This window comes from Lissotriton vulgaris, chromosome 6 (genome assembly GCF_964263255.1).
Source record: "Lissotriton vulgaris chromosome 6, aLisVul1.2, whole genome shotgun sequence".
In the NCBI taxonomy this organism is placed as follows: domain Eukaryota; kingdom Metazoa; phylum Chordata; class Amphibia; order Caudata; family Salamandridae; genus Lissotriton; species Lissotriton vulgaris.
The window spans coordinates 482,980,078-483,006,942 of NC_141694.1; the positions used below are offsets into that span (position 1 = coordinate 482,980,078).

Genomic DNA, 26,865 nt, shown 5'->3' on the forward strand with positions numbered 1-26,865 from the left:
TCAGGCGTGGTGGTCCCACTCTGTGTGCTCTATCTATGCGGATTTCAAGTCCGCCGGTTCTCCAAGGATCTCTCAGAAAAGGGCCTGCAAATATCCTGTAACGTCCGACCCCTCTTCCTTCGACGGCACCCCCGGACCCTAATGTTATTCCGTCGCTATCTGTTCTCCAAATCTTCTGCATGGGCCTGCAGGTCCACGTGCTGTTCCTGGAGGCGCATCACCTCTTGTTGTAATATGTCCACTTCCTTGCTGCGGGCGCGGTCAGTTTTTCTTGTTTCAGGGTGTGGAAGTCGTTTCGGAGGGAGTTAAAGAGGTTCTCGAGGAAGGATTTGGTGATGGGCACTTCGCCATCTTAAGCGTCAGTGAGCTGTTTGGAAGCACCCAGGGACGTCTGGCCCCTATCTCCCTTCGTCTGCTCCTTATTCAGCATCTCCGGTAGGGTGAGTTCCGTTTTCTTACGCGGGCCCACCATTGTGCGCTACTCCCGGGGGTGCGGATCGCGTCGTCCTTCTATCACTGCTCTGTATTCTAGGCGGGTCCCTGATATCTCCTAGGCCATCCGCTCCGGGTGGTGGCCCCTTCTGACGCCCCTCGGCCTCGGTCCCCCGGGGAGTCCGCTCAGGGATGATCCAGGAAAGGAACTGGAGTCGGGTAAACACTACCGAACTCTGCTCCTTCCTAGCCACCTCTAAACCTCCCAGTCCCCCTTCTCACGACCCCCAGCTTTCTCCTCATATTGAGGCGGAGAACCTCAACACCTGGCTGGCCGCTGGCAGGGACACTCTGGCCCCACTTAGGAAGATAAATCAAAAAAGACCTAATGATGCACAACGTTGGTTCACCACTAACCTGAAAGATATGAAACTATCCTTACGTCAATCAGAGCGTAAATGGAGACAGAAGTATTGCCCTATACTGAAATCCATCTTCGTAAGAGCCCTGCACGGATATAAAGCCGCCATATTGAAAGCCAAGACTGACTACTTTTCGCATAAAATCCTCAGCTCCGATAATAAAGCGAAGGAGATCTTTTCCATTGTGGACGAGCTCGTCAAACCTGATCGGATCACTACCAAACCAGCCCCCTCCCAACAACATTGTGACTCCCTCAGCACATACTTTTTTGAAAAAATTGCCAAAATTAAAGCTAGCATCCCTAAATCTTTATCCCCCCCCGGAACCCACGCAAAGATCTCCTAATCTCTCATCCTTTGATTCCTTTCCTCCCATCGCTCAAGACATTTTTTTTACTCTCCTCAAAAAAATTCATTCGGGTTCACCCTCAGATTGCTGCCCCCCTCAAATTGCCCGAGAGATCTTCCTTCAGTTCCCCGATATCCCGCTGTCTCTTCTCAATAATTCCCTTTCCTCAGGCATCGTTCCTAACTGCTTTAAAATGGCAGAGGTGCGACCTATTCTAAAAAAAAACAGGCGCAGACCCCACTGTTCCCAGTAATTTTCGACCCATCTCGCTGCTGCCTTTCTTGGGCAAAATCCCTGAGGCTTATGTTACTAGCTGCCTCAGCACATTCATCGAACATTCACACTATCTTGCCCCCACCAGGCGGGTTTAGACCCGAACACTCCACTGAATGCATTTTGCTAGCCGTCCATGACGAGCTGAGACGAGGCGCTGACCAAAACATCTTGCAGGCGCTCATCCTCCTGGATTTGTCGGCCGCCTTCGACATGGTCGACCATAATCTTCTGGTCGACCATGTCGAAGACACCGGCATCCATGGTATCCCCTTAAAATGGATTGCCTCCTTCCTCAGCAATCGTCATCAAGCTATACGCCTATCCAACCTTGTATCAGAAAACAAGGAACTCACCTGCTGGGTCCCGCAAGGCTCCTCCCTCTCCCCCCTTCTAGTTAATCTTTACATCCGGCCACTTATATCAGATCTAAGGAAGAGGGATGTAGTCATTTTCAATTATGCCGATGATATTCAGCTTGTTTTCAACATTGACCCCTGTCCCCTGCAATCGAATCCTTTCAGTCCAACATGGTATTCATTTGTCTCAATCCCTGGAACCCCAGTTTCTGGCCACTCATCCTGGGTCCTCCACCTACCCCCTCCGGAGCAGTCAAGAGCCTTGGAGTTACCATCAGCAGCCACCTTACCCTTAAGCCTCAAGTAAATGCAGTGGTCTCTTCTTGTTTCTTTCATCTGCGCAGGATCCGTAAAATCAGCACGTTTCTTTCCTTTGAGGCCCAGGTCCAGGTCACATTGGCCCTAGTAATGTCACGAATTGACTACGCCAACTCCTTGTTTGCCGGGATTCCTGCCTACCAACTGCAAAAGCTTCAGCTGTTCCAGAACCAGGCAGCCAGGCCCGTGCATGGCCTACCTAAATCACATCATGTGAAACCCCTCCTCAAGGGCCTCCACTGGCTCCCGGTGGAGCAACGCTGCCTGTTTAAGATTGGCTGCCTGACCCATAGAGCTCTCTCATTCCATGGGCCTGCTTTCATCTCCAACAGAATTCAGCGTTACATTCCTAGCCGTTCTCACCGTTCGACCAACGCAAATCTCCTGACTCCTCTAACCATCAAGCGCAAGAAACACGGGGGGCTGAGATTTGCCTCTCTTGCACCCCAATTTTGGAACTCCCTACCACCCATGTTACGCCAAACAGAGTCCTACCCCTTGTTTAGGAAATCCCTCAAAACTTGGCTATTCTCTCAGGCATACAACCATTAAATAACATCTCCCTCCCTCTGATCATGTTTTCCCACCCCAGCGCCAAGAAACCGTTGGTGAACGAGCGCTATACAAAACCTTTTTATCACATCATCATATCATCAGTCCGCTGATGGTGGTGGAACCTGTGGAGGAGGCCGCGGCGCGTTATTGCGAGTGCCGTCTCTCGCCACGTCCTTTCTTGCTGGTGGGTCAGGCAGTCACCGGTCAGATGGTGATCCCGGCCACCCTTCTCGGGCCTAATGTTCTGGCCCCCCTGATGTGTGTCTCCCGGTTCTGGTTCTTGGCGGTGTAATAGGCTCTGTTGCTCCTGACGATGTAGCCCCCGCCGCTCCTCACCTCTTGTGCTGGGCCGGCACCACTAGGCCTTGGGTGCGCCACGCGGCTGGTGGAGGGAGGCGACCCCCCTCCCGGTGTATCCTAGGCCTCACTAACCAGCAGCTGGGCCCGACCCCTCTGCTCCTTGTCCTGCGACTCCGCTGCTATGTCACCAGGCGGGAAGGTGCCAGGGGCGGTGTCGGTGGCGCTCCGCAGGGGGCCCCTGTAAATGGCGAGGACCCGCTCCGCAGGCCTGGCGCCGCGCCGTGGGCCGAGTTGCTGCTGATGCCAGGCCGCGCCCTCGGCCTCGAGTTTGGCGTCGCTGGGGCTCAGGCGTGTCCCAGCGAGCAGCACCGCCGTGCATCCAGGGCGGCCTCTCACCTCCTCCCCGCGCCAGCCGGATCCCCCGCCGCCGCTTCCCGGGCAGGTTCTCCCCTAGGTGACCCGGCTGGTCACCCCAGATCCTCACCTCCTGGTCCGCTAGATCACTGTGGACGCCGTGTGCCCTTCCCCAAGTCGGTGACGGGGCGTTTTGGCCCCGCCGGTGGGCCCGCTGTCTCGATCTCCTCCAGGGCCAGGCCGCGACCTCGGCCTCGATTTAGGCGCCGCCGGTTTCCGGGTGCTGTCTCTCCGCTGGGCCTCACCTCTGGCTGTCCCCGGGCAACGGTCCCCCGGAGCAGCCGCAAAGACGCCGGACCCTGCCGCTTCAACGCATGGGTCGGTGCCACTTCAAGGGGAAGCTTCGCTCCCGCCCAAGTGTCTCTCTGGTAGCCGCTTACTCACGCAGCCTCCGTCTGCTTGCCTCGCTCACTAATGGTGGCGCCAGTGTACGGCTCTAGTTCCCCCGCTGGCGGACTCCGCAGCTGCCCAGAGCTGCTGGGGGTGTTCTTCTATCTCCCCACCCCTGCTGCGAGGGCGCGGGGGGAGAGGCGCTGAGTTAGACGGTCTGGTAAGGGCAGGTTTGGAGGAGCACTCAGGGTATGCGACCGCTCACTCCGCCATCTTGGCCACGCCCCAGTTATTTCTTTTTAGTGAACAACATTCACTATACTGTGTGACCGTATGGAAGCATATAGCCATTTCATTGCTCCTCTTATTCTTGGCTCAACTAGTTTCCTCTCCCAGTGAGCGGGAGACAAGAAATCTGATACAGGAGCTCCTACAATGTTGCACTCCAAAGTTTGTTCCAGGTGTGGTAGCACCTACCACTGTTCAGAATCAAGAACTTGCGTTGCTATCAACATGAAGGATAGAACGTTTGTTGTAAGGTACATTTTGTACATATGTGTAAAGAAGGTGTTAAGAATCGTTTGTGTGGTGAGCAATGAGGGGCATTGTGTGAATGTAGAAAACTGTATTCTAAGTTTCGGGGCTATCCATGTCGATGAGGGTATTTCACACATTAGGGATACTAATATTGGAAGGGGTAGGTTGTCCAGGCCAAGAGCTGTGTTTTCTGTTAATGGTGAATGGGTATAATTTATGATAGACTATGCACACCATCATTCCGAAAAATGTATTTGATAGTCATTGGTCAGGGGTCTCTCTACTTCTACAATATATTTGTTCTGGTGGTTACCAAGGCAAGACAATTGACATTTTGAGGTACAGGTCAGCTATCATCAAGTTTGCTAACAGAGAAGTCGAGGATTTGGGTTATGTTTCTGTGGATGGTCCTTCCCTTTTGGATTGATGCACCAATTTGATTTGAACAGCACTATTTCTTTGTGTGAAAATCTTTCATTAAATTTTCGTCAGTTGCAGTATATAGTGTCACAAGTACATGAGCATTGATGATACACTGACAACTTTACATCATAAGCGTGTGTTTTGCTATCACATCACACTATTAATCCCAGGGCATCACTATTAATCCCAGATTATGTTTGTGAAAGGTATGAGTGTTAATGAAATTTTGAGTGGACCCAAAGAGGTTTTTAGTGAAAAACTGTGAAAAACTGTGAATCCTCAAAGGGTATGTGCATAATTGTATTCTCAAACATGATGCCATTCTTGCTCAGCATAAAGTTTGAAGGGTTACTTTGCTAGTGCGAGATGTCTGAAATATGTTGAATTAATTTCTTAAGGGGGACATTGTTGAGCCTGTGGAAGGGTCAAGCTCGATTTCACCTGTTATGATCACACAGAAAATCAGACTGACAATTCCGAATTTGTGTGGATCTACCGTCCTTAAATAAGAACATTGTAGTTGACACCTTTTCCTTATCAAACATTAATGAATTTGGTATTATCTTTAAAGGGTGTGCAGTAGTTTTCAAAAGTAGACCTGAAGAACCTGTATCATCAGATTCATTGCATGAGGAATCTAAACCCCTTACTCCTTTATTACCATGAATGTAACATTCCAATTTCAAACATGCCCTTTGGTTTATCCTTCTTGTCAAGCGTGTTTCAAAGAATGATGACATACATTTATTTTTTTATTTTTATGTTTTTATTATTGTAAACAAACTAAAAGCATCAGGTGACATATCTCTTTTCACAACAAGTGATCACACATTTCCATTAATGAGAATACATTTAGAATGACTGTAAGGGTTACTGGGACACCGGCGCTATCAGTTCCTCTTCTACACTCGGTGGAGTACATATATTACCCCTGTAGCCATTCCATGCTCCCCAGATCTTCCCCCATTTCCGGGGACGGCCCCTAGCGACGTACACTGCTCTTTCCCTGAACATGCACCAGTCAAGGTCTTCCATCCATTTCCCAATTTGTGACCCCTGACCAGCCCCCCACAACTGAGCTATATTACACTTGGCTATCATACATGCCAGGGTCGCCCATTGCTTCCCGTGCGAAGTTAGATCAGTTGGCTCCCAGACATTCAATGTACAACGTCGTTTCTCTACCACCAGTTTCACCCCTACCACTTCTTGGATCTTCTCGTGAATTTTAACCCTGTTGTCCTGTATTTCCCCTCAGTGCCACAGAATGTGGGTCGCCCCACATCCCCTCCTACATTCCCCGCTGTCTGCCAAACCCTTGTGTACCAAACGTGGACCCGTGACGTATACCCTGTGTAAAATCTTCAACTGCACCAGTCTAAGTCGCATCTGGATGGCTACAACCTTTGGGGAGGAAACGGCCTCTCTCCAGTCTTCATCATCCAAGACTAGGCCATCCGCGCCCCACTTCTCTCTAACATTTACCAGGTGGTCACTCATATGGTTAATCAGTTTCTTGTATATCAATGATATGGTTTTGGTCGGTAGTATACCATCCAAAACTCCGTCTTCTAGTGGGGAGGCATCCGGGAGTTCAGTGCCACAAGGAACATTTGCGAGCAGGGCGTGCCTGACCTGAAGATATTGAAAACGCTCACATACCTGCATCTGATGTCGTTCCTGTAATGCTGCAAACGTTAGTACCCCATCTTTCCCCCACAAGTCCTTTATTTGTGAGATCCCGATGAGGTCTAATCTATCAAATCCCTTTGTCTTCCACAGGCTGCCCAGCTTCTCCGAACTCCACAGTGGGGTCGCAATAGTGAGTCTCCCGTCCCACTGCAGACATCGATTAGCGGCATGCCATACATGAACCGCATGTGCCGCTAGTCCAACAAGGGGGAAGCGCCCGTTTCTAACGTAAAGTGCCCTGGTGAAATCACCCCCAGGCATCTGCCCACGATCTATCGCATATCCAGGGTCCAAGGGGGACCCATAAGTCGCGTGATTAATCGCCGCCAACTGGGAAGCCCCATAATACTTGCGGAGGTCTGGTAAACTGATCCTCCGTCGTACCAGGGAAGAGTGAGCTTGGAAAAAGCAATAATGGGCCTGCCCTGCCAGAGAAGTTGTCTCTGGAGGGACTCTATATCCTTGAAATACGAGGGGGGTACTGGATCCATTGTGTTTTGGAGCGCATATAAAAAACGGGGGAGAGCCATCATTTTAAATAACACTGCACGGCCCAATAAAGAGAGCGGCAATGATTTCCATCTCACCAAATCTCTCCGGAGCTTCGCCAGGGGGGCCCCAGGATCTTTTCATACCTCAGTTTTGGATCCTTGGTCACAAATATGCCCAGATATCGAAACCCCGTATTTTCAATCCGCTGTGGGCAGGACCTTGGGATGACCGGGGGGTCACCGCTAATAACAAAAAGCACTGATTTCACCCAATTAATGGTGAAACCAGAGTATCTTCCAAATACGGCCAGAACGTCCATAAAAGCGACCAAAGAGGCCCAGGGGCTGGTAAGGTAAAGCAGAACGTCATCTGCGTAGAGCGAGAGCTTGTCCTCCCACTCAGGCGTCCAGCGCAGCCCGCGAATCGATCGGACCCATGCAGCGAGTGGCTCAAGTGCCAACGCAAATAGTAATGGGAATAAGGGGCATCCCTGCCTTGTACCCTTTCCCAGGGGGAAGTCTATGGATTTGTGGCTGTTTACCACATCCCCGGCAAGGGACCTGGTGTATAGGAGACGAACCCACCCAATAAACTCCTTCCCGATACCCAATTTTGCCAGGACCGCAAACAAGTAGGGCACTCGAACCTATCAAATGCCATGGTTGCATCTAGTGACAACAGTACTGCAGGCTCATGGATGCTCGACGCGCCACCCAGAATCCCATGTAATCTTCTGAGATTGAGGGCTGTATTACGGCGTGGCATAAAGCCAGACTGGTCCGGGTGGACCACGGTCGATATGACCCTAACGAGCCTAGTTGCTAATAATTTAGCCAGCACTTTAGGTTCAGCATTAAGTAATGAAATCGGCTGATAAGAAGAGCACTCCGTTTTAGGCTTGCCTTCTTTATGAATAACAACAATATTTGCTATGCGTTGGTCGTAGGGGAGTTGGCCCGTTTCTCTACTCTTGACAAACATGGCGCGGAGAAATGGTGCAAGCCTGTTCGCGTTGAGTTTATAGAGGAGATTCCGTTCGGGCCGGAGGCTTTCCCAGAGTGGACGCCCCTGATAGCCTGCGCCACCTCGTCATCCGTTAGGGGGGAGTCCAGATATTTCATGTCCTCCTTCTAGAGGCTGGGCATTGGGATATTGTGTATCATAGCTGCATTTTCGGCCTCTGTATAAGTCTCCGCCGACTGATATACCCGTTTATAGTAAGCAGAGAACTCGTCCACAATCTGCTGTGGGTCCGTCACCATTCCTGATTCCACCGTCTGCAATTCCCGCACTAACCACGATGCCCATTCCCCCTTCTCCAACCACGCTATCAACTATCCAGCCTTGTCGCCGTGCTCGTAAATCCTACTTTGCGTATCAGCAATCTGAACCTTGACCCTATCCCTAACCAGACTCCTATATTCCTCACAGAGGAGTTTCAGTCGATGGAAACCCTCTGGAGTGGCCGCACTCGAGACCTCCCCTTCCAGTACTGACAGCTCAGCCTCCACCCTGTCCACTTCAGCTCGAGCTTTCCTTTGTTTGCCGGAGACTAATACCTCCCCTCTAATAACCGTCTTGTAAGCCTCCCACAAGGACTGTCCCGACTCCACTGAACCTACGTTGTCCCGGAAGTATCTGTCTGTAATTTGTGCCACTTCTTTCTTGGTATCAGGGTCTTTTAAGTGCCAAGCTCTAATCAGAGCGACCCTACCCACATCTCTCCGTCCCACTTCCAGACTGAGCCAGACCGGGGAGTGATCAGAAATCCCTCTACCCAAGTGCCGCACCTCTCTGATCCAAGCGGCCTGCGATGCCGGCACCAAAACATAATCTATTCTGGAGAAGGAGTGATGTGCAGCAGAGGGGTGCGTATAGTGCACACCTCCTGGGTTCCAAAGTCTCCACCCGTCAACGAGATCGGTGGTTTCTACAAAGTCCGACAACCACCCATGGGACGGCGTCGGGCTGGATACCTGTCCACTTCGCCATCCATCACAGCATTAAAGTCCCCACCCCCCACTATCAACAACCCCACAGGCAAGGATAAAAAAAAATTCCACAGATCCCGAAATGTATTGTTATGCAGCCCCGGCGGGACATAGACTGACAAAAAAATGTCACCACACTACCCTCCCATAATCCTGAAATACCAATGTATCTGCCTCTCTTGTCCGCCCACGTGGCCTGAACAGTAAGCGGGAAGGAGTTCCTCACCAGGATACCCACCCCCCGAGACCCAGTCGTAAATCCAGCATGCGCCACCAATTTATAACCTTATAACGGTTGCCAATTAAGTGCGTTTCTTGCAACACCACCACATCCGGGGAGTTCCTCCTAATCATCTGACTGACCATCCCCCTTTTTGATCTTATCCCCTAAGCCGTTCACATTCCAACTATGCAACGTAATTCCCAGTCCCCGTCTACCGATTGTCATTACGATGGTAAAGCTTGTCGAGGTCACCTGATGCTAAAACAAAACCAAAAGAAATCACAATTGCTTGTGCGCATACCGAAAACAAAAAAACAAACCACCCCAAACCGTTTGACCCCCCACCCCCGCCCTACACCCCTGCATGTAGCTTGTGCTCATCCCCAACTAGCAGCGTGTCGCCCCCAATCTATTCTACAACAAACTAAAAGTAGAAACTGGAGGAGGGCCCACGTACGAGCTCTTCTCCCCCCCCCCCCCCCCACCCCCCCCCCACCCCTGCCACCACGTCGTAGCCCCTGTACGTAATAATCTGCTAAGATATCTGCTGTTCTCTACAGGTCAAGGGAAGCATTGGTGCCCACCCCCACGCCCTCAACATTAGAATACCGTTAAGGTCCCTGTAACCACGATTTTCACCAAAGTCATTGCTCATCCGCTTCTCCCCGGTCCTGGCTCTCCGGGCTCGGCATACAAATATTCTCCAGCCAGTCTGTCGCCACCTCGGGATTGTCAAAAAACCAGGCTTTCCTGTTGAGTTCCACTTAGAGGCGAGCTGGAAACATCATGGCATATTTTATCCCTTTATCTCTCAGCTTCTTTTTTACCAACAAGAAACCCTGGCGTTGTTTTTGAACCATCTGGGTAAAATCCGGGAAAAAGGAGAGTCGCATTTTCAAACTTCATCAGAGCCCCAGCTCGGACCGCCTGGAGGATCGTATCTCGGTCTCGATAGTTCAGAACCCTCACGATCATCGGACGGGGGGGCGCCCCAGGTTTGGGTCTACCCCCCGGAACTCTGTGAGCACGTTCAACCGTGAAGAAGTTGCTAAGCCTTTTGAGTTTTAAGTGGTTGAGGATGAGGTCCTCCACGAACAGGTCCGGTGTTTGGCCTTCTGACTTTTCAGGTACCCCCAGTATTCGAACGTTGTTTCGTCATGCCCGTGCTTCATAATCGTCCAACTTACGATCCACCTGCACTCGGGCGGCCTCAAGATCACGCACCTCCTGCTGCAAGCAGGTTCATGTCGTCTATTAGGCTGGCTGTTTTGAGTTCCAGTCTTGACCTTTTCGTTTGCCTTCCTAAGTTCCGCTCTTATTAGCCCCATCTCAATGGTAACAGTATCAAGTTTGGTGTCAACGATGGGAGCACACTGCTAGCTTCTCCGCCGGATCGCCCATCTGCATTCTGGTATATGCAGTACGTATGACTTGAAGAGTTTGGGAAACAGTTTGAGTGTGTTTCACCAAGGTTGGTGCAAGTAAGTACTTACAAACTTTTTCTTTTAATTTACGAAGACACACGAACTGCATGACCCAGAATGCACAGGGGCAATCCAGCTGAGAGGTGGAGCAGCCTGCGCCCAATCCTGTTTACGGGCTCCTGTGAGCCTCCCTAGCTGACGAGCTAGTGGTGGTGAACCTGCGCGCCCGTGAGGCATCGAAGCCTGCGACTGTTGTTGGGCAGCCTACTCAGCGGCCTCATTACTTATCTCTACTGATGAAGGATATTGATCCAGAAACACGAGTCGAGTCTCGTGTCTAGAGATGCCTGGAGATACCAAGTACCTACTTGCACCAAACTTGGTGAAACACTTACAAACTTTTTCTTTTAAATTTGCGAAGACACACAAACTGCATGACCCAGAATGCACAGGGGCAATCCAGCTGAGAGGTGGAGCAGCGTGCGCCCAATCCTGTTTACAATATCAAGTTTGGTGTCCAGGGCCACCATCTTTTGGCCGAGGGATGACAGAACTCCAGTGATAGCCGCCATCAAGTCCTTTATTGTCGGCTCGTCCCCCGTAGGCACGTCTTCCCCCCCATCAATGGCTCTTTTCGCTTCCACTGGGGACCCCTTAGGCCTAGAGTAGCGGTCCAGTGTATTAGATTGAACATTTCTAGCCCCTTTGGTGGACCAGGCAGAGTCTTTTCCAGTTCTGTTTTGGTCGCCATCTCGCCTCCCGAAATACGACGTCTGCACTCCCTGCCGGTAGGGAGGACCGTCGTACTTTCACCCCTCTCGAGCGGTCAACCACTCTCCTCCTTGAGTCGCGTCTAGTACTTCTCCTCCAGGGCACCCCCAGTCACACGGTCCAATTCGCTCCACGCACACTTTCCGGCTCCCGGGGAGGTGCTGAGTCCTCCAAAGGCCCTGCGCAGCTCCCAAGATGCACCCCCCAGCCCCGGCTCACAGCCAACTCCAAGACAGTGGGCACCCCCCCATTTCTGGGTCTTCCGGGCTACTTGGCCGCATGTCGGCCGGCTTCTATGGCTTCGCCGATGTTCCAATGGCGACTCCTCTCCACCCCTGACAAGAGGACCAAGGGAGCATCACTTCATCCTATGGCCACCGCTGCATTGATCCGGGGGTCTCTCCCAAAGTATACACTCCAAGGGGGAATCCCAGCATCTCCTCCCGGCCAGAGTCAGTTAGGGAGAGTCACAAAGCACTCCACACCTCAGCACGGTTAGGGTTCTCCCCCGCGAGGTCCAAATACTGCCCCCGTCACCTGTGTGCCTCTGCCAGCCAGCTCATCCGGTTCCACGTTCTGGGGCCACGCCACTCTCCGGGCCTCCCGGGCCGGCCGTATCATCGCATTAGGCCCGCCGCTTGAGGCACCTCAACTCCGCCCCCGTGATCTTGCCCCTGGCAATCAGTCGCAAAAGTGCCCCGGGCGTGCCCCGAACAATATCCTCGGCCAATCCTCTCGGCCGGACGGCAGCCCCCTCCTGGCCAACACCAGGGCAGCTGATTCTGTCACAAATACGTGGCCACAGGGCCCTCCAGAAACAACTTCTGTTGCCCGTGCCCCTCTCCTGTACCTCCGATGCTTGTGGTCGGGCCGTGGGACACGCCAGAAATCCCGGGGCGGACCAGACTTTCCTTCGAGCCCGCCGGCTCCTCTCGGCCCACCGCGGCCGATGTTATTGCGTTCCCAGCTGGCCGCGACGACACTTGAGGCCCCAGCTTCGGCCGGAGCAGGCCGCAATCTTCCCGACGGCTTTCCTCCGCCGTCTGAGCACGGAGGCCACTCCTGGTCGGGTGCACGGGCGTCGCTTCGGCTCCTCTCTGCGGGAGCGGGCGGAAGCTCAGGATATGTGGCAGGATCTTAGGCAGGAGAAGGAGGTCGGTGGAGCCGAGACTCTAGGCGGCCATCCTGGTCGACGGCTTGGCTCCTCCCCCCATTACATACATTTTTTAATTGATGCAGAATGTCTTTATTCAAAATTATATTTTGGTCTTTGAGTCACGTTGAGCAACTTAATTATCTGTTAAGACAGGTTTTTCAGGAACTAGCCGAGGCTGGTTTAACATTGCATCAGGATGCATTCATTTGGCACCTTCTCCCATGTACAAGGATCAATTGAGATCTTTTAAGGATCTTGCTGAATACTATGCTAAATTTGTGGACAGCATTGCTGATAAGACAGAGGATCTTAGGACTTTGTTGAAAAAAGCATGTAAGTTTGAGTTGGGTGAGGAACCACAGAGGTGTTTTGATGCAATCAAAATAGAAATTTGTGGCGCTGGTATTTTAGTACCTTTTGATAATGGTTTAAAGTACGTCTCACAGTGGATGCCAGTGCTACCAGTATAGGAGCTGTGTTATCCCAGTGTAGCAAGACGAACATGTGGGAACAGAGCGAGGACCCCGGGCGCACTGGAGAGACCCATGCTAGTGTTCTTCTACTGCATGACCCAGTTGTTCCTCCACATCCGTCCCCTTGATTGGCTGGATTCAGGGGAGTGGCTGCTCTCTGGTAATGAAGAAGGACTAGCAGCTTCATCAACAAAATCGGCAGCTGAGAAAGCAGCAGACGGCATTGCAGTAGACACGGAAGTGGAGATGACGATGGACGTGGGACCCGAGTTCGGAGGCTCGGCAAAATGTGAGGAAGGGTTGATGAATGCCGATCGAGAAGATGGAGGAAGAACCAAGTGTGGTGGCCAGGATAAAGAGCACATGAGGGAGGACGCACAGGACGAGGCTCCCAGGACCGCGGGTAGGAGTCCCGAGTTCTGGTAAATGTGGTTCACGTATATGTGCACTCTAGGGTTTGGGCTTATGGTCTGAGTGATTTTGGGTCTGTAGGACGTTTTCACCGCCTGTAACTCAAGGACATGGAAGCCTGAGATATCTGCATGGGTGAGTCAAGGTTCCTCCACAGTCAAAATAAAAGGTTTGAATGCCACATATCGTGCACAGAGAATTTCTTGAGGGGTGTGTTTGTGCATTTGGCCCTGGCTCACCCGAATCAGGGTCCTGCCTAATAACCACGTATTCCCTGTTTACTGACGGTGTTTACTTGGTGAAGGGTTTAAAGAGAGGTAACAAAACAGAATAATGATGGCCTTGTAATTAGATTTTTCTGAGGGTGCTGGAGTGACAGAGGAAGACTGGAAGGTGTTGTATTACAGACCCAGGAGCCTGAGGAGTATTTCTATTATTATGTACCTTTGACTAATGATATTCACTTTTGTTGAGGAGTAAAAGCAGTAGCGGCAAAGCAACTTTAGTGGCCTTATATCTCTTATCCTGTCACAGTGGTGTCAGAAGTGGTAAACAGGATCCCCAACAGGACAAGGTGATGGCCTAGCCTGTGACTATGGATGATATGATAAAGCAACTGGCTGAGGGCCAGCATAATTTGCAGTTGGTAGTGGAAGGACGGACTCCCACTGCATAGAAGGATCGCAAGACTCTCCATGATGTTTTACAGTCACAGGCGGGTGTTATAGCCAATAATCAAGTTATACAAGATACAGCCATACAGAGGTTGATGGATACTATTGCTAATACTAGGGTCCATCCTAATGTTCCTAGTTCAGCATTACAAAATTTCCAGCCGGGGGAGGACCCTGATTTCTTTTTGACTCCTTTTTAGAGGATGGCTAGCACTGCATACTTCCTTCCAGCATGACGGGGCCGATATATCACCCCACTGTTGTCTGGGTAATTACAAATGGGCACCAGGCTGCTAATCCTGCTGGTGTCACTCCATACTTGGAGATCAAGAGAATTATTTTGGAACGCCTGGGGTATGATTGTGAACATTATTGGTCAAAGTTCCCTAAAGAAAAAAGGAATTCCCAGGTTAATCCCAGGGCTTTATTCTATAGGGTTCAGGATTTGAATAATGGTTGGTTGCAACCTACGTTGTCCTCCATGGAAAAGGTTTTGGACAAAGTGTATTTGGAGCAATATCTGGATGCCCTTCCGAATCCTACTAGGGCTTGGATTAGACAAAATCCAAACTTCACGGTGAGTACTGCCATAGATTTGGGTTGTGCTTATCAAAGCTACTGATTTCCCGCCTCCTCAAACCTGAACTCCTGAAATATGTGTGTCTCAACCACGGATACCAACTCCTGTTTCCCTGCATTGGAGGTTTTATTCTAAAACGACAGTTTCTTGATCACCTTCGGAGGTCAGATAACCATCTTGTTTTCCCCCTAGTAGAAAGGTGAACCAGAGTCCTCCATGTTATCAATGTGGTGAATGGGGCCATATTGCAAGAAATTGCCCTCAGAAAACACCAGTATCAGAATCAATGGAAGTTGGATACTCTCGGTATTGGGTGTTATGGGCTTGTGCTAGTTCTGAGAAATATCACATGTGGATACAAGTTAATAATGTTCCCACAAAGGTTTTGGTCGACTTCAGTTGTTGACATTCAGTGATAAGTTCGGACAGATCAAATCAAAACCCCTTACTTCTTTTATTACCATGAATGAAACATTCCAATTTCAAACATGCCCTTAGGTTTATCCTTCTCGTCAAGCGTGTTTCAAAGAATAATGACATACATTTTTAAAGTGAAGCAGAATGTCTTTATTCAAGATTATATTTTGGTCTTTGAGTCACGTTGAGCAACTTAATTTGGTGTTAAGACAGGTTTTTCATGAACTATCCGAGGCTGGTTTAACATTGCATCAGGAGAAGTGTACATTTTTGGAGGACAAGATTGGATATTTGGAATGTAGAATTTGAATTAATGGGATACACCAAAAACGTATCCCATTCATTCCTTTGGCACCTTCTCCCATGTACAAGGATCAATTGAGATCTTTTAAGGGGCTTGTTGAATACTACACGTTGAGCAACTTAATTTGGTGTTAAGCCAGGTTTTGCATGAACTAGCTGAGGCTGGTTTACCATTGCATCAGGAAAAGTGTACATTTTTGGAGGACATGATTGAATATTTGGAATATAGAATTTGGATTAATGGGTTATGCCCAAAACGTAGCCTGTTAGACGCCATTCATTCATTTGGCACCTTCTCCCATGTACAAGGATCAATTGAGATCTTTTATGGGTCACATTTGATGCCCCAAGTTTGTACAGTATTGGGGATCAAGCAAATACGGTCTTCAGTATATCATCCACAAACAGATGGTCTTGTGGAATGGTATAACTGCTATTACGAATCTGTTAAAAAAAATGGTGACTGGGAGGGATTGGGATGAACAACTCTTGTTAGTATTGTTTGCTATTCGTAATCATGTACACACTTAAATTGGTTACATTCCTTTTGATTTTTTTTAACTTTATTTTTTATTTTGCAATTTAATAGGAGGCAAACAAAGAAACATTAGCTTTTAAGGAAACATAAAATGACATCAAATAGGTACATAAACAGATTATGTAAATCAATAAATACGATTAAGAAAAAGAACAATCAAATAAAACGGTGAAAAAAATAAAAAAACAATATATCTGTGTGAGAGCCAGTCCTCAAAAGGGACCCAATTCTTGGATGCGATTATACATCTTCTCATCCCCCTCAGCAAATAAACAGAAGATTCTAATTTATACCATGCAAGCATCCTAGCTTTCCAATGACTAAAAGTAGGAGCCTCAGGACTTAACCACTGTGATGTTCTACATAGTCTGATCATAGCCATTACAATAAACTAAAATGAACGGGTATATCTTGTTCTTTCGATACCACTTGAATATTCATATCCAGTAATAATTAACTCTGATGTTAACTGAACCTGAATCTTAAGTACTTGATTAAGAAAAACCTCAATTTCATTCAGAAATATATTCATATCCGGACATGCATAAACATATGAATTGCGTCTGCAGCAAATAATTTACATCTAGAGCAGGAGTCGCCCCTAGGTCCTCTAGCACCACCCCAGCTCGCAATCTTGGAAGGGGTGTAATAAAGATCAAACAAAGCCATATAGCTTTGAGTTCTTAAAAGTGCCAGAGATTAAAACAATTCTGGCTAATTCAAGTGGGAATTTAAGATCTATTATTGGAACATCAAATTTAGCAGCTAGTTTGATATTCTGAGCCTCCAAGTCATCCGGAATTTCGGATAGCATATATTGATAAAGAACACTTATACTAGATTTTTTCTTGATTAATTCTACATGGGGAATCTCAACAAACATATTAGTATTTTGAGAAAGTTGTTTATCCAAATAACTTCTGACTTGCAAATACTTGAAGAAATAATTGGAATGGAGCTGAAATTTCTCCTTAAGAAAGAAATGACTGATTTTGTTCTTCTGTTACCGTTGGGGTATCTATAGCATCTAAAAATTCGTCTAGCCGGGACTGATTTTGGATGATACTGGGCTCCTCTGTGTACAGGCTGGAGTAGAATCTCACAAAGACATCCAAGACACTGTTGGGGTCTCCTGAAGGACACCCTGATGGTCCCTCACCCGAATAATCCGATTTGCCATAGCCCTTTGTTGCAATCTTTTCGCCAGGACCCTGCCTGAATTTTCCCCAAATTCGTACATTGATGTACGGAACTGTGTGTATTTAGCTGCCAAGTCCTGATAAAAATGGATCGAGCAAATTGGATTTCAATATAGGGACCGCCTTCTGACTCCGTGTCAACGGATGCCCTAATCGAATATTAGTACTTAATTCAAGCTCTGCTATCTTTAACTCATCTATCCTATTTTTAATCTGGTACTGGGCAAGCTTCCATCGATAAGATGCAAAGCTTTTTGTTTCACCACGTAGCGCGGCCTTAAATGCATCCCAGACAACGCAGTCTTGGGCGGTCCCCCGATTGATATCCAATAAATCTAAGATCCAGGAATTCATATGTTGCTGGTATTGTTGGTCTAAAAGCAGCTTCCTGTCGAATGTCCATGACCTAACTAATTTGGTAGGACAATCCCATGGCAAGTCAGGAATTATGGGATTATGATCCGATAGCGTCCTTGGAGCAATCTCAATTTTAGCAGCTCCTGTACATTGATCAGACAGCAAAATATAATTGAGACGGACCATTTTGCTGTGCGGAATAGAATAAAATGTATGCCCCTCCTGGTCTTGATGATGATCATGCCATACATCAATCAAACCGTGTTCTATAGCTAATGTCTGCAAGGCTTTGAACACTCGGGGCTTCCGACCAATATAGCTACGATGAATTATCAGATCTATTTGACTAGACAAATTAATATTAAGGTCGCCACAAAATGGGTGTGACCAGGCCGCTAGTTCTATATTCAAGTTTCTAAATACCTAAGGGTCGTCCAAATTAGGACCATATAAAGAGCAGATTGAAAGAGGACAAGAATTAACCAATAATTCTGCAATCACCCACCGAACTACGTTATCCTCTTTAACTCTTTTGCAACAACCAACCCCATTCTTAAGCAAGATAGCAACACTCCTTATCATAGAAGTTTGTCGAGAACAGGCGACTAACTCATACCCAGAAAGACTTAAAAAAACACGATTGTGCCATGCAGTGTGGGTCTCCTGTAAACACATTACATCAGCCTGGATAGTTTAAAGGATTTTAGAGAAAATCCTATGTTTCTTCCCGTCATTTAGCCCACAGATGTTCCAGGTACAAAGTCGAAGTCTACCCCCCATTATTGAAAAATAGTATAAACCAGCACACACACATGTTGATGATACAAAGATAGTTCGATTTTATAGCACTGAAATCAAAGAATATATGCGTTGATGCAATAGAAAATGTGTTTCCGCCACTCAGGCATGATTCTTGCAACAGATAATGCCTCCTGAACACACCCCACCACAACCAAAACAACCCCCACCACCCTACCCCCAACCACCCAGGAACCCACCCCCAAGCTTCCCCTCACCCCCTTGTAGCGCAGCAGGACTGTAGTCCTTATGACGGCTTAGGTTGGTGGCCCCACCGCTTTCCTGGATTCGATAACCCCCCCAAATGTAAACTACGAGGCAACCCATCTCAACTTAGAAGATTTAAACAGTGACAAAATTCTAACAGAAAAAGAGTATACGGGTTGACTTATGGCACACAGACATTACAAAGACGGGCCCGTTCCCGAGTTGATAAATGAATTATAACAGATCTAGCTAAATAGAGCCCAAAAATTCATTAGCAAGCACCTCAGATTCGAAATATTTTGTTTGACCTTTGAAAATCACTTTTAACTTAGATGGGAAAAGCAAATAGGCCTGAGCACCTTTCGACTGAAATTTCATAATCAACAAACGAAGATGCCATCTGCGTTCCACAGTCGCTCGGGAAAAATCAGGCCGTACAAAGAATTGACAGCCTTTCCCCACCCAAATTTTATCAGGTCTGGCTAAATCATATATTTTCTCACGAGCCAAGAAATTATTAAAACATATCAAAATTGCCCGTGGAAAGTTATTTTTTTAACCTGATGACAATGGAGATTGGCGCTTCTTGAATGGGAATCGGTGTGCACACTGGATTTCCAAGTTCCAGTCCCATTGTGAAACATCCAGGAAGGCCTCAGTAAATAACTCAACTACGAATTGTCTGACGTCATCGCCTTCCTTATCTCCGTCAATACCAAGAATTTTAAGATTGTTCCTTCTTGCACGATTTTCTAAATCCGTGAGCTTCAATAAGATATCTGCTCTTTGCTCATTAGTCTCGGTTGACAGTCCCTTCTGAGCAGCTATTGCATCTTCAAGAGCAGAAATTCGCTCCTCTGCTTCTCCGATCCTGGAGGCGATGTCCGTACATGTTTTAACTACCCTTCGTAAAGAATTTTGCATTCTGCGACATGCACCTTGAGTACGTATATTTTCCTGCCGTGTTTGCTCCCTGTGCATTACAATAGTTTGATATATTGTTGAGAGAGTCCTTTCACCAGCCGTTTCTGTTTTAGTAGTTAAAGAATTACCAGGTGCATGTTCAATATTTGGAGCAGATTGGTCTAAAGATATATGGTGTGAGTCCATCTCAGTTGAAGCTACAGACAGGGCTGTAGGTCGAAGAGCTTTACGAACAGTACCAGAAGCACTTCGGTCCTTCGAGGCCTCACTAAGGCGCCAATCCCCAGATTCACTGTCATAATCAGACCATTCCAACTCTATTTCATCATCGATGTATGGTCTGACATAGAGTAAAATTTGTCGGTAGCTTCAGTACAGTCCGACTCTCTTACATCCGGAACAGCATCTATAGATGGAGCCACAGGATTAATACTATGTGAGAAAGCAGTGGTTGACTGTGAAATCAGACGAACTACATCACCCAGCATGCATTGGGAGGGAGAAGTGGCATCAATCCCGGAACAGTTAGCAGATAGTTGTGCAGTTGAAATACACAGAGTCCCATCGCCAGTAACAGAATCGTCATTAACAGGTTGTATGGTATCAGAACTATCAGAACACAACACAATATTAGTCTGTAGGTCAGAATTTGCATATACTGACTGTGGTGATGATAACAACTGTGACGCTGAAAGAGTAAGAGCCACTGCCACCTCCTTACCAGCAACAGCTTTCTGATTGTTTAAAGAGTCCCGCGGCTTCTCTGAAGTTTTCTAATTTTCACTGGCAGCAAAAACCTGTTCCTTAAGGTTTCGTTGATTAAACAAATCCGGCAATGTCTGACCTTTCCTTGATGCTGAGGAGGTAATAGACACTGATTTCGTTGCCGTCAACTTTTCACTGCCACCACCGGAGGGAGCCAGGGATTCTTTCCCTTCTAATTTGGGAAATTTGTTTGTAGAGCCGTGGGTTTTTGTGACAGCCGCGGCTCCTTTCGTTGGCGGCTTCGGAGGCATAATCAGGAATGCAGAGGATCGACCGCTGCCCGGCCAGGAGTTGCTTCGATAACCGGAACGGAACCGAGCCGGAGCCGAGCAGTAACGGGGGCAGGAATGGACAGAAGCACGCCAGAAAGAGAATAGATTTGCGGTAAGACCCGCACGAGCGAATTCTAACGGGGGGAGAAGCGCCATGCAAAAAGGGCTAAATTGTGCTCAGGAAACACCGGAACAGGGACCAACAGGGGGGAGATGAGATCCAGGAGTAGAGAGCACCAGCCTAGTTGGCCGATATCACGGCCGCCATCTTGCGCCCGGTTACATTCCTTTTGAAATGGTGTTTGGTAGAAAACCTCTGACCCTATTGGATTTGGCTGCAGAATGATTGGAAGATGAGGAGAACGAAGGGGTGGATCTCATAGCGTATGCAGCCAATTTAAGACGAAAGGTTACCACATTGTGGGAGGATGTCCAAAAGAATTTAGAAAAAGCTCAGGAGAAATAGAAAAAAGCTCCTTATCAATGTACCCAATTTAGGGGATTGGCGGTTGAGGAGAAAGTTTTGTTGCTCCTTCCATCCTCCCACAATACATTTTTGGTTAGATAGCAAGTTTCCTATACTGTGTTGGCCAAGGTTACCCCTGTAACATATAGGGTGCTGTATCTTATGTGGGATGACTAGTGCAGATTTATTATATTAAGCAGCTTAAGAAGTGGGCGGAAAGACCAAGGGCTGGAAGTGAAGACAATGCTGCTTTCTAGGTGACTGATTCACAACTTCTTCTAGTGAACCCACGTCTGGGATGAGGGAATGGTTCCTTTGGGTTCAAATCTTTCTCCCTAGCAGAGGGAGAAACTCCAAGAGTTGTTAGGGAGATATGGTGATGTATTCTCCAGCCATCCAGGACGAATCTGATGGATACAACATGATATCAAGACTGAGGGTGCGAAGACTGTTAAACTTCGTCCCTATTGAATACATGAGGCTAAAAGACAGGCAGTTGAGAAAGAGGTGAAGGAAATGGTAAGAGAGGAAGTGATAGAACCACCTTGTAGTGCATGGTAAAAGCTATGGCAGATTGAGTTGACCCCCTGATGCACTGGAAAAAACAGCATATTCTACCCCTTCTGGGTTGTATAGGTTTAGGGTTTTACCTTTTAGTTTGCATGGGACTCCAGCTACATGCTAACGTTTGATGGATTTGGTTTTAAGGGATCACCACGGATATGCTGCTACATATCTAGACGATAAAGTGGTGTTTAGTCAAACGTGGGAGCAACATGTTGACCATTTAGAGGTCTTTTTAATCAGTCTGAGGTCTGCTGGCCTGACTGCTAATCCGGAGAAATGTACTTTGGCTACAAATTCAGTATGATACCTGGGTTACCATATTCAGGATGGCACGATCCGCCCTCAAGTTGATAAAGTACAAGCGATTAAAGCGCTACCTCGACCCCTTTCTAAGAAGGGTATTAGGGAATTCTTTGGCTTGGTCATTTATTACCGGCGTTTTGTTCCCCGCTTCTCGTAGTTGGCAGCCCCTTTGACTGACTTATAATCCGGAGAAATGTACTTTGGCTACAAATTCAGTATGATACCTGGGTTACCATATTCAGGATGGCACGATCGGCCCTCAAGTTGATAAAGTACAAGCGATTAAAGAGCTACCTCGACCCCTTTCTAAGAAGGGTATTAGGGAATTCTTTGGCTTGGTCATTTATTACCGGCGTTTTGTTCCCCGCTTCTCGTAGTTGGCAGCCCCTTTGACTGACTTATAATCAAAGTCTTATCCAGCTCAGGTGAAGGAGTGGTTGCCCTGTCATCAATAGAGTTTTGATCAACTAAAGAATCTGTTGTTTGGAAAGCCGGTGTTCGCCTGTCCTAACTTTGCCAGACAGTTCATTCTACATGCAAATTCTTCAGATGTGGGCTTGGGTGCTGTTCTTTCACAACCATACGCTTTGGTTTCTTTGCATCCCGTAGTTTTCTTGAGGAGGAAAATGTTGTCTTGTGAGCCTCATTATTTTGATTCTGAGAAGGTATGTTTGGCTCTCAAATGGACCATGCAGTCCTGTCAATATTATCTACTGGGTCGTTCTTTTTTACAGTTGTCTGATCACTCTCCTTTGGTTTGGTTGGCTACAAATAAGGAATGAAATGTTATCCCAGTGTAGCAAGCCGAACATGTGGGAACAGAGCGATGACCGTGGAGGCACTGAAGCGACGCATGGTAGTGGTCTTCTAGTGCGTGACCTGGTTCCTCCTCCACGCCTGTCCTGTGATTGGCTGGATTCAAGGGCGGGGATGTGCTCTGGTAGTAAAGAAGGACTAGCGGCTTTATCAACAACATCAGCAGCTGAGAAGAGACAATGACAGATGTGACACCTGAGGTCAGAGGCTCAGTGAAAAGTGAGGAAGGGTCAGCAAATTCAGCTTGAGAAGATGGAGGACGAACGGAGTATGGTGGCCAGGATAAAGACCACCCGAGGAAGGAGGAGCTGGACGAGGCCGCCAGAAACCTGGATGGGAGTCTCGGCTTGAGGCAAGTGGGGTTAACATACACTTGCACTCAATGTTTAGGGCTTATGGTATTGGTGATTTTGGGTCTGTGGGACATTGTCACCGCCTGTAACTCAAGGACATAGTAGTCTGATATAGCTGCACAGGCTTGCCTATGTTTCTCCACTGTCAAAAGAAAATGTTTTAAATGCCACATATCAACCACAGAAAACTGTTTGAGGAGTGTGTTTGAGCATTTGGCCCACCCGAATCAGGGTCCTGCATAATTACCACTTATGCCCTGTTTACTCACAGTGTTTACTTGATGAAGGGTTTAAAGAGAGGTAATAAAACAATAATAATGGCCTTGTAATTTGATTTAATCGAGAGTGCTTGAGAGATGGAGGAAAACTGGAAAGTGTTGAATTAAAGACCCAGGAACCAACAGGAGTGTTTCTATAATTATGTACCCTTGATTAATGCTATTCACTTTTGTTGAAGAATAAAAGCAGAAGTGGCAAAGCACATTGAGTGGCCTTATATCTCTTGTCCTGTCATACCCAGATTGAGTACAAGAAAAAAAAGACGGTGGTATTTGCATCACGTTCACTTACCATCCTCTAAAGCAATTATTCCACAAATGATCTGAAAGCCCTAGCTGTGACGTGGGGAGCATAATATTTTAACACTTACCTGTGGTGTACCCAGTTTGTCTTGTGTATAGACCATTGGGAACAAGTAGATGAACATACTGAAATGGATAATGATGAAGAAGGCTCTGTAGCTTCTCAGACCACAATCAACAAGATGTTGTTGATTGTGGTCTGGGGGCTTTTAAGTGTGAAGAGTGGGAGCATGAAATAGAGTCTGACCCTGTATTAAAAGAGGGCGATGAGGATAATTTGTGTGGGCTGTAAGAGGGTTGAGTGTGGTTCCGTTTCAGGAGAGACCCTTTATAGAAATCTTTATGAATTGTCATATTTGGAGGTCGAGTAGAGAGGAGGGTGTTTTGTGCCTACATTATGATTGATGTTGACTTTATTTAAGGTGGCCTATGGAAGACTTTTAGGTCAGTCGTTGACTAGGAAGAGATTGTAAGAATACTTTTGGTAGCAAGAGTCGGAGGATCAAATGAGTTTGTGGATGGAAAAGTGTACTGATTGTAAAGAGAGTGAAAAAAGCTTGAAGGTGGGAAGTAAATCTTCTGTGGATCAAGTTGTGAATCCAGGAACAGCATGGCATACAGTATGTATGCACTTTATTGGACCATTATATGATTTAAGACTTAAATTGAGATATCCGTTGGTGTTGGTGGACTTGTATTCTAAGTGGGTAATTGTGAGGTTTGTGTTCGTAAAGAGACACTCCTCAGATGTGGTTCTCTTGTAAAAAAACGTTCTCATGAGAAATAGTTTCAAGGCCCAAAACCATTCGGGTATGAAATGAAGGTTCATGCAGGGTACACATCAGGATCTAGAGGCACAGGAATTCTCATTAAGAGAAGGTTGCCCATAATTATAGAGAACATATGGATAGATAGAGTAGGTAGATATGCGGTAATCTCGGGACACTGACTTCCATCCCTAGGAAAATGGCCTTGCTGTGCATGCCAATAGGTTGGTCAAAGGTACCATTCAGATGGCAGATGCCATTGATCGCAATATGGTCAGAATGGTGTCTGATATGGTTTGAGTTTATCGTACTTCTGTGAATGGTGCCACACAAAACACTCCTTCTAAAGGAATGCACGGATGTGTGCCTGGTACCTCATTGACTCCATCTTGGGTCAAAGACTGGATTGTCAATGGAAAAGGGTTCTCCCGGGACTTGGATAGTGGCTCAGACAATACAGTGAAAGTGTTTGATTCGGTCAAAATCAGATCAGGCCAGATCAAAGGTGGATTGCCGACAATTTGTGTAAATACATTTTCTTTATTGCTTGAAGATGGTGAAAGATGGAAGCTTAGGAAAGTAGCACTGTACCAGAAGAGTGGTTTGTGTGGGGAAAGGAATGAGGGGTGTTCTTGTGTGATGTTGATGAATTTGGTAATAAGGTTTTGTTGAATTCTTTGGGTAAAGTCTGTGGTGAAGGGTGGTTTTGGTTCGTTATTGTTGTTGTTTATGTGTGTAATTTGTCAGATGTTTTGCATGAAGTGAAGGGAATGTATTCTGATGTAATGTTATGCTTTGGGTTGGGACATGCTGTGCAACGCTGCGGGAATGTGAATTCCAGACTGATCATTTGGTTCCTGGCTGTCATGGTATCATCACCCTCAGGGTGTGCTCTTGAAATAGACTTGAATAAATACACTTTGTCTCCTGTTTCCTGGTGGAGTGCCTCCTTTACTACAAATTGCTTATTCATATACCTTTTGCTGGGGGTGCCATTGAGTGGTTAAAACCTTACAGAGAACTTACAGATGTAAAGTACCATGCATCCCCATGCAAGTTCCTAAGGCCTAAATCTCATACTCAACAGCACCTTACAGCAGTCATCTTTGAGCTTTAGCCAAGTGCTGATAACAATGAAAAGTCTCTCTAAACACTTGATGTTATCACTTGCAGTCTCAACTTATTGCCACCAATCTCACCTCAACGTATTCCCTCCCCTTCTACCTCCTTAGTATTCAGACCTTTTGCTCTGCATGTGCCCCTCTATTCACAGTCTTCTCTTCTAAGTGAACGCTTCCTTTCCTGTGCACCTTCAAAATTGCTTACAACCCCCACGGCTTGTAATATAACATCAATCCTAATTTACCTATAAAGTGTGCAGTTCAATCCAGAAAGTGTCGGATAGTAAAAAGAACATTGATTGCTTCATCGTTGTGACCAATAATCATATGGTGTGGCTGAAGACTTGTAAAAAGAGCGGAGAGCAGAACTCTTGACGTTTTCAAGACTCCTATCACCCTGTCTATTGACGTAATCAGTTGAAAGTTTATAGAGGCACCAAAATTGCTGTTTGAAAAAGTAGTTGATTCTTTGTCTTGGCTTTCTGTGTTGATCTTTGTAAATCTGAAGAGATTTCTCAACACAGTCTCCCTTTCAAATTGCCTAGATGTGAACAGGAGTGACCCAATAAATGGCACTGTGGAAATCACCTCCACAGACAGGATAAAGTACATTGAAAGCACCTGCGAATCAAGAATTTTGTCAAGCTAGAGGAAAATAAAGTGAAATCTCAAAAGTGGTCAATGATGCACCCATTGCCCTCTGGAATTTGCACAGAGAAAGTGCACTGGTGGATTATGATTCTAGGTTGAATGAATGAATGAATGAATGAATGGTTATTTATAATGCGCGGACTTAGCCCAAGGGCATCAAGGCAGAAGAATTAATTGATCACCAATGACTTGTGTGGTAGCCTGCAGGTTACGAGTTTGAAACCTGAAACCTGGAACACCAACACAGCCTTCCCTCGTTTAGAGGTCTACAAACTGTGTACCATTAAATTGGCTGATAGTGCCATTTAGAGCGATCATAAATTAAATGACTCGCTACATAAACACAAGGTATTCTGCTCTCATCTGCATGGTTGTGGTGTTTCATTGCCCTCACTTATTACACTTCTGTATTTTTTTTTTAGACCCGATGACCTAACTGCCTTGCAACTAATCAGCAGCCGAACATTAAAGCTGCACTGCAGTCTCAGCGGTGGCCTTCATCACTATGTCAATGTTATGTTCGATTACTTCCACCTTTCTGTCATATCTGTAACAGTTCACGCTTCTTTGGTTGCTCTCCACCAGCCACTAATAAGGTAATTTAGCTCAATAAATTTACCAGAAATAACAGTTTTGCAAGCTTTGTTTTGTTCTGTCTAAGAAATCTGCATGGTATGAAAATAATGCAATGCATGTTGTTAGTAGAAAACCACTGTTTTATTGACGTAAATTATTATACTGGCTTATATTCAAGTACACTGATGCTGCCTTCAGATATTCTTTGTGAATGGTGCTTTTGGAAACAGATGGAGTAGTTGCATGTAGTGGACTATTCTAGAGAAGACATCCTCTTGCTGTATT

At 46.9% G+C, this 26,865-nt stretch overlaps 1 protein-coding gene across 2 annotated transcripts in view; it reads left to right on the plus strand.

Annotated features, from left to right (window-relative positions):
• Positions 1 to 26,865, plus strand: part of FAM135A (family with sequence similarity 135 member A) — a 1,101,526-nt gene that overhangs the window by 369,898 nt on the left and 704,763 nt on the right. For both annotated transcript variants that reach the window (XM_086926467.1, XM_086926468.1), the window contains exon 7: positions 26,427 to 26,600. In XM_086926467.1, the coding sequence (XP_086782593.1) occupies positions 26,427 to 26,600 (174 nt within the window). The remainder of the gene's footprint in view (positions 1 to 26,426; positions 26,601 to 26,865) is intronic.